The 15,601-nt window shown below is 36.9% G+C and overlaps 1 protein-coding gene across 1 annotated transcript in view; it reads left to right on the top strand.

The window, feature by feature from the left end:
* Positions 1-15,601, top strand: part of LOC103175227 (cysteine-rich motor neuron 1 protein) — an 82,958-nt gene that overhangs the window by 16,369 nt on the left and 50,988 nt on the right. The window contains exon 2 of the mRNA XM_007888117.2: positions 1,505-1,672. Coding sequence (XP_007886308.2) covers positions 1,505-1,672 — 168 coding nt within the window. The remainder of the gene's footprint in view (positions 1-1,504; positions 1,673-15,601) is intronic.

Genomic DNA, 15,601 nt, shown 5'->3' with positions numbered 1-15,601 from the left:
GCACAGTGCTGAGTGGAACAGCAATGACCAGTTTATTCTCAAATTTCAGCGTCGCCACATCTACAACCACAGCACTGCAAACCAATAAACTTCTTGTGTAACTCGCTTTCTCCTCTACATCTGACCCACAGCCAGGCAAAATGTTGGGCAAGTTTCCTTATTCCACATGCCTCTGTTTACCTAGCAGTAAGTAGGCACCCAGTTGTTAATTGATTGGCGGATCGCTTTCTGAAGATAATAATCCTTAAAAAAAAAACAATAATAATTTGGTCACTCAATTCTCGACTGTTTGTGGGACACTGCTGTGTGCAATTGGCTGCCGTGTTTTGCCCACAAATATATAGTAGATTCACTTTACAGTATATCCTGTGATGTGCTTTGAGATGTCTAGAAGACGTGAAATGCACTATATCAAATGAAAGGATTGTTATTATTTTAAGAGGTTTGGACTGGAGTGGAGGATTGAAGTACTATGATAGACTGTATTGATTATTTTTATATTAAACCCTCTAAAGTATGTATACTGGATTTATCCTTTAACTCGTGCAACTTACATCTGCACCCCACCATGCTTTTACTGTGTCTGTATATTTACCAAAATATTTTGCTGGGAGTAGTTTACCACTTATGTATCATTACCTTTATTATTTAAAAATATGACTTAATAATAATAATCTTTACATTTAATATTGTGCCTTATCACATCGTTGAGACGTTTCAAAACGCTTCACAGAATATACTGTAAAGTGGATTGACTTAGTTGATGAAGCAAAACAATATTAAAGTAGAAAGACCACTCTCGGTCTTGAAGTTCCCGTTTGTTTTCTTCAACAAAATCTAACAGAGCTGGTTTGGTCAGATTCAAACTCCTCTTATTCAAGTTCCTGCTGTTAAATTGCTACTTAAACTTAAACTGTCTTCGTTGCAGTGGTTCAAGAAGGTGTGCAAACTGACATTGCCTATTTTTGAGTAGCAAATAGCATAAAGTGTATATATGCGTGGAGTCCTGTAGCTCAGTGGTTAGAGCACTCGCTTTGCAAGCGAGAGACCTGAGTTCAATTCCAGGCAGGGCGAAACCTTGGGCAAGTTTCCTTACTCCACACACCTAATAATAATCCCTCCAAAACCAAAAACAATAATTAAATTGGTCATTTTCAATCTATGACTGTTTGTGGGACATTGCTGTGCGCAATTGGCTGCCGCGTTCGCCCACAAATATACAGTCAACTCACTTTACAGTATATTCTGTGAAGCGCTTTGGGACGTCCTCCCGACGTGAAAAGCGCTATATCAAATGCAAGGATTATTATTATTATTATTATTATTATATGTGCTTCATTTTCAATTATTTCCCACATTGTATGCCTATGTTTTCACTTCTCTTAACAGAAGAAATCTTCTGGGTCTTGTCATGATTGACCATTCTCTGAACCTCTTGTAATCTGCTCTGCAACACCTTGTTGTACTTAATATCTGTAATACTGGATGTTTCTTCCTTTTGCAGAGATAGAATTCATTGAAGATGTCATACCAGAACCTGAATCGTGCCCTGAGATCTCTGGTTGTAACTTGTCAAACGGTCATTGCGTCTGCGAAAATGTACACTCTTGCGTCAGCTTGTTCGCTTATCCTGATCTGGATGCTTGTACTTCTGCCTCAGGATATGTCCCAGGTACAGTAAATCAATAATTCTGTTTGAACAACTTTTGAGTCAAAGGATTTTTGAGTGCGTATGATAGTGCTTGTTTCTGTTTAAAAACGTTTTGTACGTGGATGCATTGGAAAATCAGCATTTACAGAACACATGGGTAAAACGTGTCGTTTGCATTTTAAATGTGCATAATAAATTACTATACTCTGGAAAAGCTCGAGCTTCACTGGGTTGGCTGGTGATGACCTCTAAATTGATGATGTGACTATGAACTTCAGTTGTACCAGGGTATTTCTTGTTCCGTATAAAGTCTACACAGGAAATTAATCTTGCGCCAATACACAATTTAGTAAAACATTCAGTCCTGTCATGTAACAAGATATCATGAGTTTTGCAGTACAGCTCCCTCTCTGTGTCACGTGATATGAAGCACATGGCAAACTTCAGTGGTTGCAGAGGCAGGAGCTAGTTGTGAAAACAGAAAGTATCTGCAATACAGGCTGTGAAAAAAGAAAGTTAACGGGAAGAAAATCAGGAGACTGTATATATCAGAAAATGGGTGTATGTGAGTTACTTTATATAGTGGCCACCATGTAACTGTAGACGGAAAGGCAACACTGAAATACATTTTAGTTCATACCTCACAAACGATAGGAGATACCCAAAAACAAATATGCCCATGTCACTCCCAAATGCAAGAGCTTTCCAATGAGGTATAAATCATGTCTCCATGTCAATCGTTTATTGAGATCCTTCTTGAAGCACAGACAGACATTGTTGTTTTATTAGTATATATAATATATATATTAAAAAGCATTGTCTGCTCACTGATCTGAATATTTGCTGTTGATTTAATTCATCTTAAACGGTTTACTTCAGCAACTTCTTAGTCTCTTTTCTTTCAATTCTGTCAACCCAAAGAAATGTTAGTTAATGTTTTGAACCATCAGAGAGAATTCCTTTTGTAAATGTAGAATAAATTAATTTAGCAATTTCTCAGCCAATGTACCAAAAACTCATTTAAAGTCAAGTTCCCATTTAAAGCTGCGTCCACACACCAGGGAGCTCTCTTGAAAGCTTCCATTCCTTAATCGGACAAGAACAGGCTCGTCTAGAGTTCAGTGTCTGGTGTTGGTCACAAAGAAGAGCTTTTAGTGCACCAGATGGTGCTTCTCTGGCAGTATAAATCTACTAATGAAGTTTAACAAAATAATCAGATTTTACAGTGGCGGATGTGAGCAGCAAAAAAATCATACTTTTTTATGGAATATATAATATCCTGATTAAAATACATTGCCATGACAAAAAGATACAAAACAACTAACAACAGATCAAGCTTTTTTTTAGTACTAACAATGAACAATTTGTTTTTAAAGATTTGATTCTTGCAATGGGAAGTTGGAAAGGATTGTGAATTACATAATGAATATCCAGTGGGGGAAATAGATGATGGAAACAATGATTTGTTTTGTTTTTGTCAATTCTCTCCGCCAATCATTTAATTAGTCATCCATCCATTTATCATGTAATTTGTGAAGTTTCTTATAATCGGAACAATTCTAGGAATTTGTTGTTGTGCATATGTTCTCTGTGAAGTATTATATTCGGTAAAGGTAGCATTTACAATTGGCCAAACAATTACATAGAAGAGACAAATTGTGAACACCTATTTTAAAAACACTGACTGAAGAAACGTGCACATTTTAATGGCATTTTCTCTACTTGTTTCTGTTCCTGCAATGAATCACTTTTACATTTATAATAATAATCCTTGAATTGATATAGCGCTTTTCACATCTTCCCGACGTCTCAAAGCGCTTCACAGAATATACTGTAAAGTGAACTGACTGCATTTTTGTGGGTGAAACGTAACTTTACAAATGTAATTTAAACAGTAAATAGCTTATTTTCTCTCTCCCCGAGCTGGACTGCTGAGAAGGAAACGTGTATTGGAAGATGATTGTCTCTACAGATTGACCCTAACCGTTCAGTGCCTTGAGATGTCCTCCCGATGTGAAAAGCACTTTACAAATGTAATTTGGTATTGTACAATTCCCAGATTGCCATTGTCTGAAGGATGCTTAACCACCGTTTACTGCCGTCCCACGTTTGGTGGTTTGGGCTGACCTTGAAAAAGTTGATTTAAGAGCTTTTAGAACTATAATATAAGTTTTGCTACTTGAGAATCTCAAGTTCATGTGCGTCTGTGAAGAGATGGTTTGACATGCAGTGACTGGTTGAACAGGAATTATCTTGTTCAGTTAACAGTACTCTGATTGACATCAAATCCAATCAGTGAAGTGATAAAAGTCCAAGGGCTTATCAGGCTATGTATATGTTTCAAGTAAAAAAAAATATAGACTTGCTTTGTCTCATTATGCCTGGGTTCTGTAAGTTGGCTGTCAAAAATGGTTCATGTCTGAAACACAGATGCATGAGGATGAGCCTGGAGCAAACCAAAGTGGCAGAGTTAAGCCAAGGTGAAACAGCTGAGATGATGTACTCTTTCAATGATATCCCTTCAGCCAGTTTGTAAATAGGTTCCAGAGATCAGGTCACAGCCAGTAACAGAGTCTTTAACTTGGATGATGTTGGTAATGAGACTGCAGCAGTTTGCTTTCTGTTCATTAGAAAAAATTGTTTTAATCATGTGTTGGTGATCTTGGACAGAGGTTTTTAGCAGCCATTGAAATAGCATAAGCTGCAGTTTCCAATGAAGCTGTCTGCAATGATCAATTTGCATTTTGGGACTTGGTCTTTTTATTTAGCTTTGCTAACTGTTTCAGGGAAGGTTACTTCAACAAAACATGTCTTTGACATACTCTGTACTATCCAATATTGGATATGTTACAGTTCACTTTCCTTTGCAATGACGTTGCAGTGTAAAATAACTTGAACTCTAGAATGAAAACCTTCCTAATGATTGTCATGTGTTATTACGTTAAATATGCCTCTTTAACTTGGTGATCATGAGAGTTTGAACTTTATCTGCTAATAAGTTTTGGTTGAGAGAAACCTTTGTGTTTTTTAATGTACTGTATTAAGTTATATAGTTATATATTATATAGTTATATATAAAGTTATAAGTTATATAGTGTATTAAGTTATGTATGTATGAACCTTTTACTTTTATTCTTATTTAGGATGAGTTGAAAAGGTAAAGTATGGAGGTAGGCAACTATTTTAAGAATGGGCAACAATTTGTAAAATGCAGTGTGGTCCAAAAATCAATTGCATTGAGTATAACTAACAAATTGTAACAGTTTTAGGAAACATAGTGTATGTGGTTAGTTAATTGTTACATAGCTGGTTGCATTCACTGAATAGTTTATTTGCATCTTGACAAGAGCAATGAAAGGAATGTTGCCTTATAGTTTCTGTTATTGTTTCTGGTGTTTTATTAACTGATGCACTAAGCACTGTTAGTCCACTTGAATTTGATGCACTAAGTACTGTTTCAGCACAGACCTCTTTGAAGCAGACATTAGTTTTTTTGGCAAGTCATTTCTGTCCACAGTTTGGGAGTAGGTATGCGTGGTATGCTCACTGTGAAATTCCTGTGGACAAGTGGTGCAGAAATTTTGAATTCAGGCATATTTACCAGAGCACAGAGGAACCAATGTCAGCAACGGTTTAGTTATCTACCAAAGGTATTTTTAATTTTAATGTAAATCATTATATTTAGACCACATATTAAATCATCTCTGTGAAATATTGTCTACTTTATGGAAGTGACATCCCAACTCAGCAGACGGTGGAGAAAAAAATTGCTCATTAATTTAGTTTCCATTTCCATTTATAATTGACGTCTATCTCTTGCAATGCTGCAGATGTGTTTACTCATCTGGTGCAGTCATGAAGGTTTCTTTGTTCATGGTTCCCACTTCCAGCTTCGGAGGCTAAAATCATGCCAGAGATTGCTCTACTCGCATCTACCTCTTCATTGAGTGCAATTGATTTCAGCCCACGGGAACACTTATACAAACAATAACAGAAGTCGCTGGGAACAGCATCTGCAGTATTTTGCGTTTTACTTATACAAACAATATTGCTCTCACTTTTCAAGACATAATGGGAGCTGCAAGTTGAAGGCAGTTTAAAAGTTAGAAATAAATAGAAAGTAGTTTTAAAAGGTTATTAATAAAAATAGAATAAATTTAGTTGTGCACAGCATAGGGAAGAAGGCAAAATGGCATGGCAATTGAACAAAATAAGTGAAATGTTTAAAATCATTTTTTAATTTTAGGTTTGAATTTCATTTCCTGGATTAGCCTTAATAATTCAGCGATAAAGCTATGCTTTTTGAGCGGCTTTATGATCGATTTGTTTTCACACCTTCCTATTTATTTTCAAGTTGTATAATGTGACAGTCAGCCCATAAGACTTTTATAGCAAATCATTTGTCATGAGAAGAATTCATTTGATTGCTTACTAAATCTTTGGCTCAAACAAAATGGGACATGAGTTATGAGACTGAATTATATCCCACTCATGAGTTGCATGCAACTTTGCTGCTATGCCATCAGAATACAATTTATATTACACTAATCCTTGTGCATATCATTTATCAAAAATGCATTATTTATTAAATATGAAACCATTGAAATACCCACCTTGTGAATCATGAAAGCTCCTTCAGTTTATCATTGCCACCTGTTAGAAAAGGTTCAAGGGGAAAATATAGTTTGTTCATCTTTCATAATTTCAAATAATTCCATCATAAAGGGAGACATCTGTACATTTAGCAGTGTCCCACAGTTACCCCTCGCTGTCCTGTTTTATATTCTAGACCTGCTGGCTGGAGAGAGTCATTTTGCATTTAGCTCAGTGAATGAGGAATGCTGCCCTCAATCCAATCTACTCATGTATGATGTCACAGCAGGGGGATTCCTGCACAAACTGTCTGCTTCCAGCCAACAATGCTCAAGCATTAAGACAAGGCAACAAGGGACGGCTGAAATATTACACTAAATGTGTGAATATCTTCCATTACACCATTTAAAATTGATGGGTCAATTTTGGAGATATTCCCCTTTCAACACCATACAAAGTTATCCTGGCTTTGTAAACCAAACAAAAAAAGCTGTATGTTTTCCCCTTCTTAACATTCTGGGCAGACGCAGAACAAAACTGTATCTGTCCTATTTCAAAAACAAGTGCACACCTGCCAAGATTTGCAGATGTTTGTTCATTGCAAATTTATAAAATTGCAAATGGTACGTTCAGTTATTCTTGCATCTCAGAAGTGTTCCAGAAACTAGTGGCATTGATGTGAATTTAGTCAACAACATATTTTCCTCAGAACATGCATTAGGGGGTTACCATGAATTTTAAGTTTCTTAAAGTTAGCAAATGCAGTTTGCAGCATCATATGAGTTATTGCTGATTATATCCTGACTATATTGATGTACATTAGAAAAGGAAATGTTATAGAAAATAGATCAAATATAAAAGGGAGTTAATGTGTATATGAACAAAATGTTAAGTTTTTTTTTCTTGCACATCTACCTTTTGAAACATATTCACAGTTTCTTCTAATTGCCAAAATAGTTAAAATATTATAGGAAATTGGTTGATTCTGTCAGAATTTTTTGACTGAATATTAACATTGTCAGTGACTTAAAGGATTATAAAGCACAAAATATAATAATCCTTGCATTTGATATAGCGCCTTAGCACATCTTTGAGATGTCTCAAAGCGCTTCACGTAATATACTGTAAAGTGTAGTGACTATATTTTGTGGGCGAAATTCGAATTCTAAATTTTAAAAATTCTAGCAAATGATACATCCTACCAGAACTGGGTACTGTTCTTTGGACCTAGCCTCAGAATGTATGCTAGAATTGTCAGAAGGATTTTGTCTAGACTCTTGGCTGGTGAGAACACTCTTTCAGGAAGGAGCCAGGAGATGTATTCAAGACTCTGTAAGGTTGAGTCTCCTAGTAAACATGGAAAAATCCCAGCTGGAATCTCACCAGAACATCATCTCTATAGGAGCCAGGTTGCACACTATCCCAGCACTAGTTATTCTGCCAAACAGTTATTTCCCGATCATTGAGAATCAGTCAATATTCATCTCGCAGGCCTGCAACATTGCAGCCAAAACTACAGTATTACTACCTGGCAGTGCTGGCAGCTGTCAGTTTGGTACAAATACTTTAAGGAGCTGTAACTAAAACAGTTGGTACAATAGTTGTTGAAAGGTTCTCTTACAGTGTAGATAAATGCTGTTTCTAACAAGTTACTCAATTGTGAAAATGATTCTGTGTTGGCAGGTGGCTGACTTCAGCAACCTTGGATGCTCACAAGAGACATTTCCTTGATTGACTGGGGAGCACATCTGGAGAAATTGTTAAAGTAGGGCACATGATCATAATGCCAGACATCATTCCATATAAACAAACTTTAGCTAACTGTAGTCTGCATAGCTTTACAGAATGCATCACCACTATTACAATTTTTATTATTTTATTATTATTACAAGTCATTTCTAAGCAAAGTGAATATTCCTGCAGTCAAATGCATAGTGCTTGAAGGAGGGCATACATGTTTTATCAGTTATTGGGCACTGGTGCACAAGTCTGATTGGCACCTCAAAAAATTGGGGAAATAGAAAGTAAAGGTGTATTGCAAAAATGTAGGTACCCCAATCCAGAGAGAGTTTTTTTGCACAGTTGAGAACACATTTTTAATAGGTGGTGAGGACTTCAAAACATTTAAAAATGTTTCCATTTGCATTTCCATTTCTTCATATAGTCATTATAATGGTGAGAAAAGGACATTTACATTTTTCTGTTTTCGGCATTCAAGCCATAGTTATACGATTTTTCTTTTTTTACCTCATGCATCTTAATCCCACATCTCTGTCAGAAACTACAACAAAAAGAGAGGTCAGGTTATGTTTTGAGTAGTCTTTGATGCTAGGTTATTGAAAGGGACAGGCTCATTTGTTCAGATCAGATGCTATTGCTCCTTTGCATTATTAAGTGTTCTATGTGGACTGTATGAAATGACAGCAATGACTATCTGATGTTATATTCGTATAGAACTTTGGGTAAAGTTAGTAGAAATGTGTGGTTGGGTTGATCCTATTCACGAATAAGCCCAGAGTACATTTCACATGGAACCAGCTGACAGTAACAGCTCTTCATAAGTTAAAGATCAAATTTGCCATGGAATGTGGATGATGATGAAGGGACAAGAATAAGTACTAAGTCTTGTCATTCCATGGTCAAATGAGATTGTGTTCCTTTCTTTGGGTCTTGTATATTTTGCTGAACTTGTCTATTTAAATTGTTACTATATTTATTTTACCTATAGCAATGTTTGTTGGTCGTTAAGTTTAAACATTGTTCTTCATAGTTATTCAACAAGACTTTTATTCCTGGATTCAGGATAAAAGGCAGAAATGATTCTTATTTAGTTTTCCATAGTCATAAGAAAAAGAGGGGTGAGGCGGGGGGGGATGTTAAAGTTTGACCATATGGGAGAGATTTTGTGGAATAGGATATAAATCTGTTTTGTGGCCTGGCTTTGCTCATGATTTTCTTAGTTACTTGGACTGTGACTCACTTGAAGTATAGGAATTCAAATCGCTGAGATTCTCATTTGGTTTGGTTGGTGACAGTGCAATTCTTTTCGTCAGGAGGTACGTTTGTATTGATGTGATTTGAACAAAGGTCACTTCCCTCTAAAACCCAAAACTTTGCCATTGTGATGCATCTGTCTGGCAAAACTCCTGAGAAATGACAGACAAGCTGTATTGGTTAACCTGACACTCAAAGTATATGCTTGGAAAGCCTCCAGAAAAAAAAGGTTTCTAGTGTGCCAACCCAAACTGCAGAAGTGTTTAAAAAAAATGCTCAAAATGTTTTTCATACCTAATTGTGCAAACCTTGTTAGTACAGGCCCACAGAGGACTGCAAATTTTTTTTTATCAAGGGATCACTTTGAGGTTTGAATTCCTTTGCTTGCTATAATGAAACTTCCTGAAGGACGAGAAAGTGTTTTGTCACAAGAGTATTGTAATAATAAGAAACTGAAATACTGCACTTCCTCTCGATTTCGGCGCTTGCAACGCATTTTTTTCCCCAGAACAAAAATATTTGTGGAATTACAAAAGTATGTGAGGAAGGACATTTTAGATTTATAGTGATCAGGTGAAGGGATAAAAAACAGTGTTGTACATTTTAAGTACAAGTATTTCTGAATCATTAAAAGGATCAATACTGTTTAATTGTACTAATGTTTCAGAGAGTACAACCAAATTGTGAGATGATGGCATACTTTGGATACTCAAATCTGTGTTTCAGAAGAAATTCAGATCTTTTCTAGGATGCTGTCTACCAGATTAATTTACTCAGTCAGAAGTCAAGAGTAAAAATAGCCAATTGTTATAGTGACTTCACAACATATGTTTAATGATGAATTGCCATACGTTTGGCAGTAATTCAACGTTCAAACATGCAGAATAAATGGGAGTGTATAAAGTTGGCAGGCTAATCAGCTTTGTTTCTGGCGTAGTTAATATTACTGTATATTTCGGAGGAAGTAAAATTCAATTATTCCTTCAGCAATAAAGTCTAAATGAAAATGTTTAATATTCAGAGAAAATGTAATAGTTTTGTTGCAACTTCCAGGTGAAACTTAGTAGATTTGTTGGTATTTTGTGCCCTAAGTATTTAATGCCAGGAAATTGGGGGACTATTTTATGCCTGGATCAGTATTCATACTTCAATGTTTCGCTTGGATGAAGAACTGTGCACAATTGGCATGAATTGTTAGTGGTTTGGTGCATTGGAATTCTATGCAATCAGTAGCTGTGTGGGGTGCCATAAATAACAGTTGATAAGTCAAATAACAATCGGACAAAAGAAAAGCAATTATTTTAACAAATATTTGTGCATATTTTCTTGTCTGACATTTGTATATGCACGTACACTTACTTTATGAGACCAAAGCATTTCTTAGGTTGAAACTGAAAAAAGATTAAAATGTCACACTCAGTTCTGTAACCTGTGATTCGCAGTCTGAATTATTTAAGATCAACCAATGTAACGTGTGCTGTCTGAGAACTTGAAACAAGGTAAATTGCAAACATAGGATCAGTAGATAGTGATTGAGGTTGTGGAAATCCACTGTTAATTAGAATGCAGAGAACTCAGCACATCTGATGTGGCTTTATATTTGTATTTTGCTCTTCCGATTCTTGTCATGAGGACTCTTGTTACTTTAAGCTGCCAAAGTACATGATAGGATCAGAAGATAGGGAGATAAATACTAATTTTTTTAATAAAAAGCTAAACACCACAGACCACTGAAAGCCAACCTGTAGCATCCAAAGTGCTAATCAAAATATGCAGTCTTATAGTGGTATGAATATGTAGTTTAATTCAAATGAATATGGTTTTTAAATTTATTTGAATCTTTCTTTCAGTATAGTTCTGTGGAGCTATTGTAGAGATTTCATCCCATCACTGAAGAAAATATCAACCTTTCTGTTGTTGGCTCATTGGATCTGAAGTTTCTTTGATCAATGACTGCTTGTGCCGGAAATATCTTGCATAGCTTAGACTTAATATGTTGCGTACACTGAACCAATTTAGCAGGGAATTTGGTAAGAGAGAATTGGAGAGTTGTGTGGAAGCACAGTCCATTGCTTCATTACTGGCATTCCTTTAGCAATAAACTGTTCTAACTTGTCCAGCTTGTTTGGATCAAGAATGCTACTGTAGTATCAAAAAGCTTAAGTAACACAGGGTAGATTAGGAACCATTAGGACTGAAATCATATCGGAGGAAATCTGCCAGGCATTGGTTCAATCCTTGCCCATTTTCCACCAAGTCTGAAATAGGAATTTGGTCTGAAAGCTGGTCTTTGGATATATTTCCACAAAGTCTAAATCATCTACCCTAGATTTATTTGTAAGGAAAACGTATTGCAGGCAGTGTTGAAATCTACCAACTGAGCCAACGTTTTTGGAGTCTAATGAATTGTAATTGAAAATGTATTATCTGAACTGAAACCTTCCGCACCACACAGAAGGTAAGCTCTTTAGACCAGATTTAAATACCTTCTACAAGAAAAAGGCGGGATGGGGGTAGGGTTTGTGGGGTGGTGTGTCGTGGAGTCCTGTAGCTCAGTGGTTAGAGCACTCGCTTTGCAAGTGAGAGACCTGAGTTCAATTCCAGACAGGGTGAAACCTTGGGCAAGTTTCCTTACTCCACACGCCTAATAATAATCCCTCCAAAACAAAACAATAATAAATTGGTCGTTTTTCATTCTACAACTGTTTGTGGGACATTGCTGTGCACAATTGGCTGCCGCGTTCGCCCACAAATATACGGTCAATTCACTTGACAGTATATTCTGTGAAGCGCTTTGAGATGTCTAGAAGACGTGAAAAGCGCTATATCAAATGCAAGGATTATTATTAGTAGTAGTAGTAGTTCTGTGANTTTTTTTAACGCCATTGCAAATACGTACTGATAAACCAATAGATTGTCATATCCTAACATTGTAGTGTAAATCTTGCCAATACTTTTTTTTGCTAGTCTTGGAAGCTTTCTCTTAAATGCCAAGTGTGGAGCTGAGTCCTGCCAGGCTCAGAGTGGCACTAACATTGCCAATTATGCAAGAGTAACCCTGAGTGCAGGAAGTATTCTTTGTAGAAAAATGTTTCTGATGTTATAAAATATCATATTTTGTGGAAAAATTGTGCTTGTGAAAACGTATAGCCATGATGAGCAATTTGTATCCACTTGTGACATGGAATAGTACAAACCACATGTTATGTTGGCTTCTAATTGAAGACCGGACCCACAAGGGCCATATGGGACATACAATTGAAGAAACTCTTCAATAATGCGTAAGACTGCATTGACAAGTTGGTATTCGGAGAATAATCTGCAAAGTTTTGATGCCTCAGTAAACTGGAAATTTATTTGAGGATGTTCAATAAAACCCAACTATCTTCCGTCCTGAACTATTTAAACTACAACTTCCACTTATATAGTGCCCCTCACACAGGATAGTGTCCCAGGGCTCTTGGCAGTGGCAGAGCATGACGCCGTGCCGGGGGCAGGGGAAGGTGACCGTAGGCACGGACGAATAGGAAGACCTTCAGACACGACCTGAAGATGGGGAAGGAGGAGGCAAAGCAGAGGGATAGAGAAATCGCGTTCCAGAGTTTCGGGGCATAATGGCTGGAAGTGTGGCCATCAGTGGTAGAACGGAGGGTACGAAGTCATGCAGAAGGCAGTGAGCCAGTCGAGCAGAGGCAGCGGGTTGTGGTTTGGGGGCTAAGCAGGTCGGAGTGGTAGGGAGGTGCCAAGGCATGAATGGATTTGAAAATGAATGTGAGGATCTTGAAATCCTCAGTTCGGCGATGGTGGAGCCTGGCTACAATTGGTGTGGTGGGAGTACGGAGTTTAGTACAGGTGAGTATGTGGGCGGCGTATTCTACTGGTTGACAGCATTAACCAAAATCTTCATTCATTTGCTGGAACTACAGAGAGAATATTATTAAAACTATCAAAGAGCTCCATTTTGACTTCAAAGAAATTAGGCCGCTACAATTGGACGAAAAAAACAAACCTGTGAGATGATTCTGTTGAAATTATTGTTCCTAGAAATTGTTATTGTTTGACCAGGAGTGAATGCTAATTGTAAAACTTCTAAAGCTAATGTAGTGCCAACAAGTTAAACATTAGTGCATTTTTATCAGAATTGATCAAATAATTCGGAGCTGTATTCAGTACCCCATAAATCAGATATATACAGTCCAAAAGCATGGGATACATCTCTAGTGTGTTCTAGAGCAACTGAAGAATAATACTGGCTTAATGCCATAACTAATATTTATCACTGAGAAACTCTGATCTATTTAAATTTATGATAAAATTGGAAAGCACATAGGGACTGTTGAGAGCAAAAAAGAATTCCTTTGTGAGATTATTGCAGTTCTCATGGTTTAGGACGAGATTATAATTCTATATCTTTGTAAGAAATCTGCAGACTGGCAAATTTAATTTAATAATTGTATATTCCTGTATCACTGAATCATAGAGAATATAAACAGCTGTGTTTAAAAATGAACTATAATTGTATTTAAAAAATTTAGAAAATTGTTTTCTCTATTATTTGTAACTTCATTACTGTCATAAATCTAACTTTTTAGAATACAAAAATAAAAGTTAAAAAAAATTATCCTTGAATTTCCTATCATTCACTTTCCCTTCTATTCTCTCTTCACGTTATAAACTGTTTTGAATATGCTTTTTTTGTTGTTGTGTTCTATTATTCTACCTGTTATCATATTAAAGTTAAACTCATTTCCTTGCTGTTCTTCTACATATGTGGTCCGAATGTGTTCAGTTGGAAGTGTTGGGGATGGAGGTGGGGGGGGGTGGGGCGGGTGGTAGACTTGGCAGTAGACAATGTAAAAAGCATCACTAAAGTAAAATTATCCAGGAACCACAATTTATTGTTTTGCTGGGAATAAGTGGCATACAAATCATCCATTCTTTTTGGCTCTGCTTTGTTGATGGTGGTTGACATTTTTGTGGGATACTGCTATGGAGAATCAGGGACAGTTTTAAGTAATTGGATGACTGGAAAAGCCTCAGGCATGAGCTGATCGTATTACCAACCCCCACCCTTGAAATGATGTCACGTTGATGCTGTACCACAATTCAAGGGGAGAAATATTTCAAGGGGGAATAGCTAGTCATTTGGAAATTCAGCACTGTGTGTCTATTGTGTCCATAGTATCTGCATGTGTCAGACAACCGGCTGACCAGCAAGAAGGATAACATTGGGATTTCTGAGCAACAGTATAGTTGGAGTAAACCAAGGTTTAGTTTGGATAGAGTACCACATGTTTTGAACTATTATTTTCATTAACTTGTTAATCCTGCATTAGAAAATATTGTGAAAGGTTGCACCAATTTATAACTTGGTATCAAAGCTTTAATGCCGTAAATCCCACTGTCAGGTTCCTACAATAACATCACATTTCTCTACGTGCGACTTGCCTCTCGTAAAATTGATGTTGGCAGATATATAACATCTTTTCTTATCGCCAAAGAATGCAATAAGTTTTATAATTAAAGAATTGAAATAAGTAGCTTGAGAAAAAAAAGTATAAACCTATAAATCCATCTTCAATAATATTCGTACAAAGTAAAGTCTGCTGTAAATAAGGGGAATAATGGAAATAATTATTGGTAACAAATAAACAATATTGTGACTCATTGGCCTTTACGTTCCCCAAATAAACATTGACAGGTCCTTTAAAGATGGGTTGTCATTAGTACAGTTTTGCTTTCTGTGACTTCTGACTTAAAAAAACAGAAACGGTAATATCAATAAAACACTTCTTTGTGCTGTATAAGAAGTTGGGTGTCAAACATCCGCGGAAACCCATCACCATATTTAAGAGGGTCCAAACCAGGCTGAGACGACCACATATGTGTGCCACCTATGCATGGAAATTTCCCAGTGCCCAGAATGGAGTGAGCACTCACTTGCTGGAGGGACAATGTATTAGGCGCAGACATATTGCTGGAGCTTATAACCATTTAAAAGCCCACAGCTTGCGATTGAGAACACTGTCTGACAAGCTTTTCTCCTCCTGTTCAGTGAGAACCACCTTATCCATTGGGGCTTTGGCTTGCAAGGTTAATAGGATCTGAGTGGGAAGAATCCCTGCTGCCTGTGACCAGATTGTCCCTCCAGGTCCTGCCAGCGAGCCATGCTGGATAGCTTTTACTCCCCCTCCTCCCCCTTCCCAAGGAGGATAGTCGCTTTTTGGTCATGCACGTCACTTTGCCACCTTGCTATGCTTGATCAGCACACCGCTCTCTCTGAATGATGGAGTGCTTTTGGGAGCCTACACTGCTGCTTGCAACCAGTTTCATTAGTTCTACATCAGCTGTTGTTGATACAGA

Source organism: Callorhinchus milii, unplaced genomic scaffold, assembly GCF_018977255.1.
Source record: "Callorhinchus milii isolate IMCB2004 unplaced genomic scaffold, IMCB_Cmil_1.0 Scaffold9, whole genome shotgun sequence".
In the NCBI taxonomy this organism is placed as follows: Eukaryota; Metazoa; Chordata; class Chondrichthyes; order Chimaeriformes; family Callorhinchidae; genus Callorhinchus; species Callorhinchus milii.
This window is presented reverse-complemented; position numbering and strand designations above follow the sequence as displayed.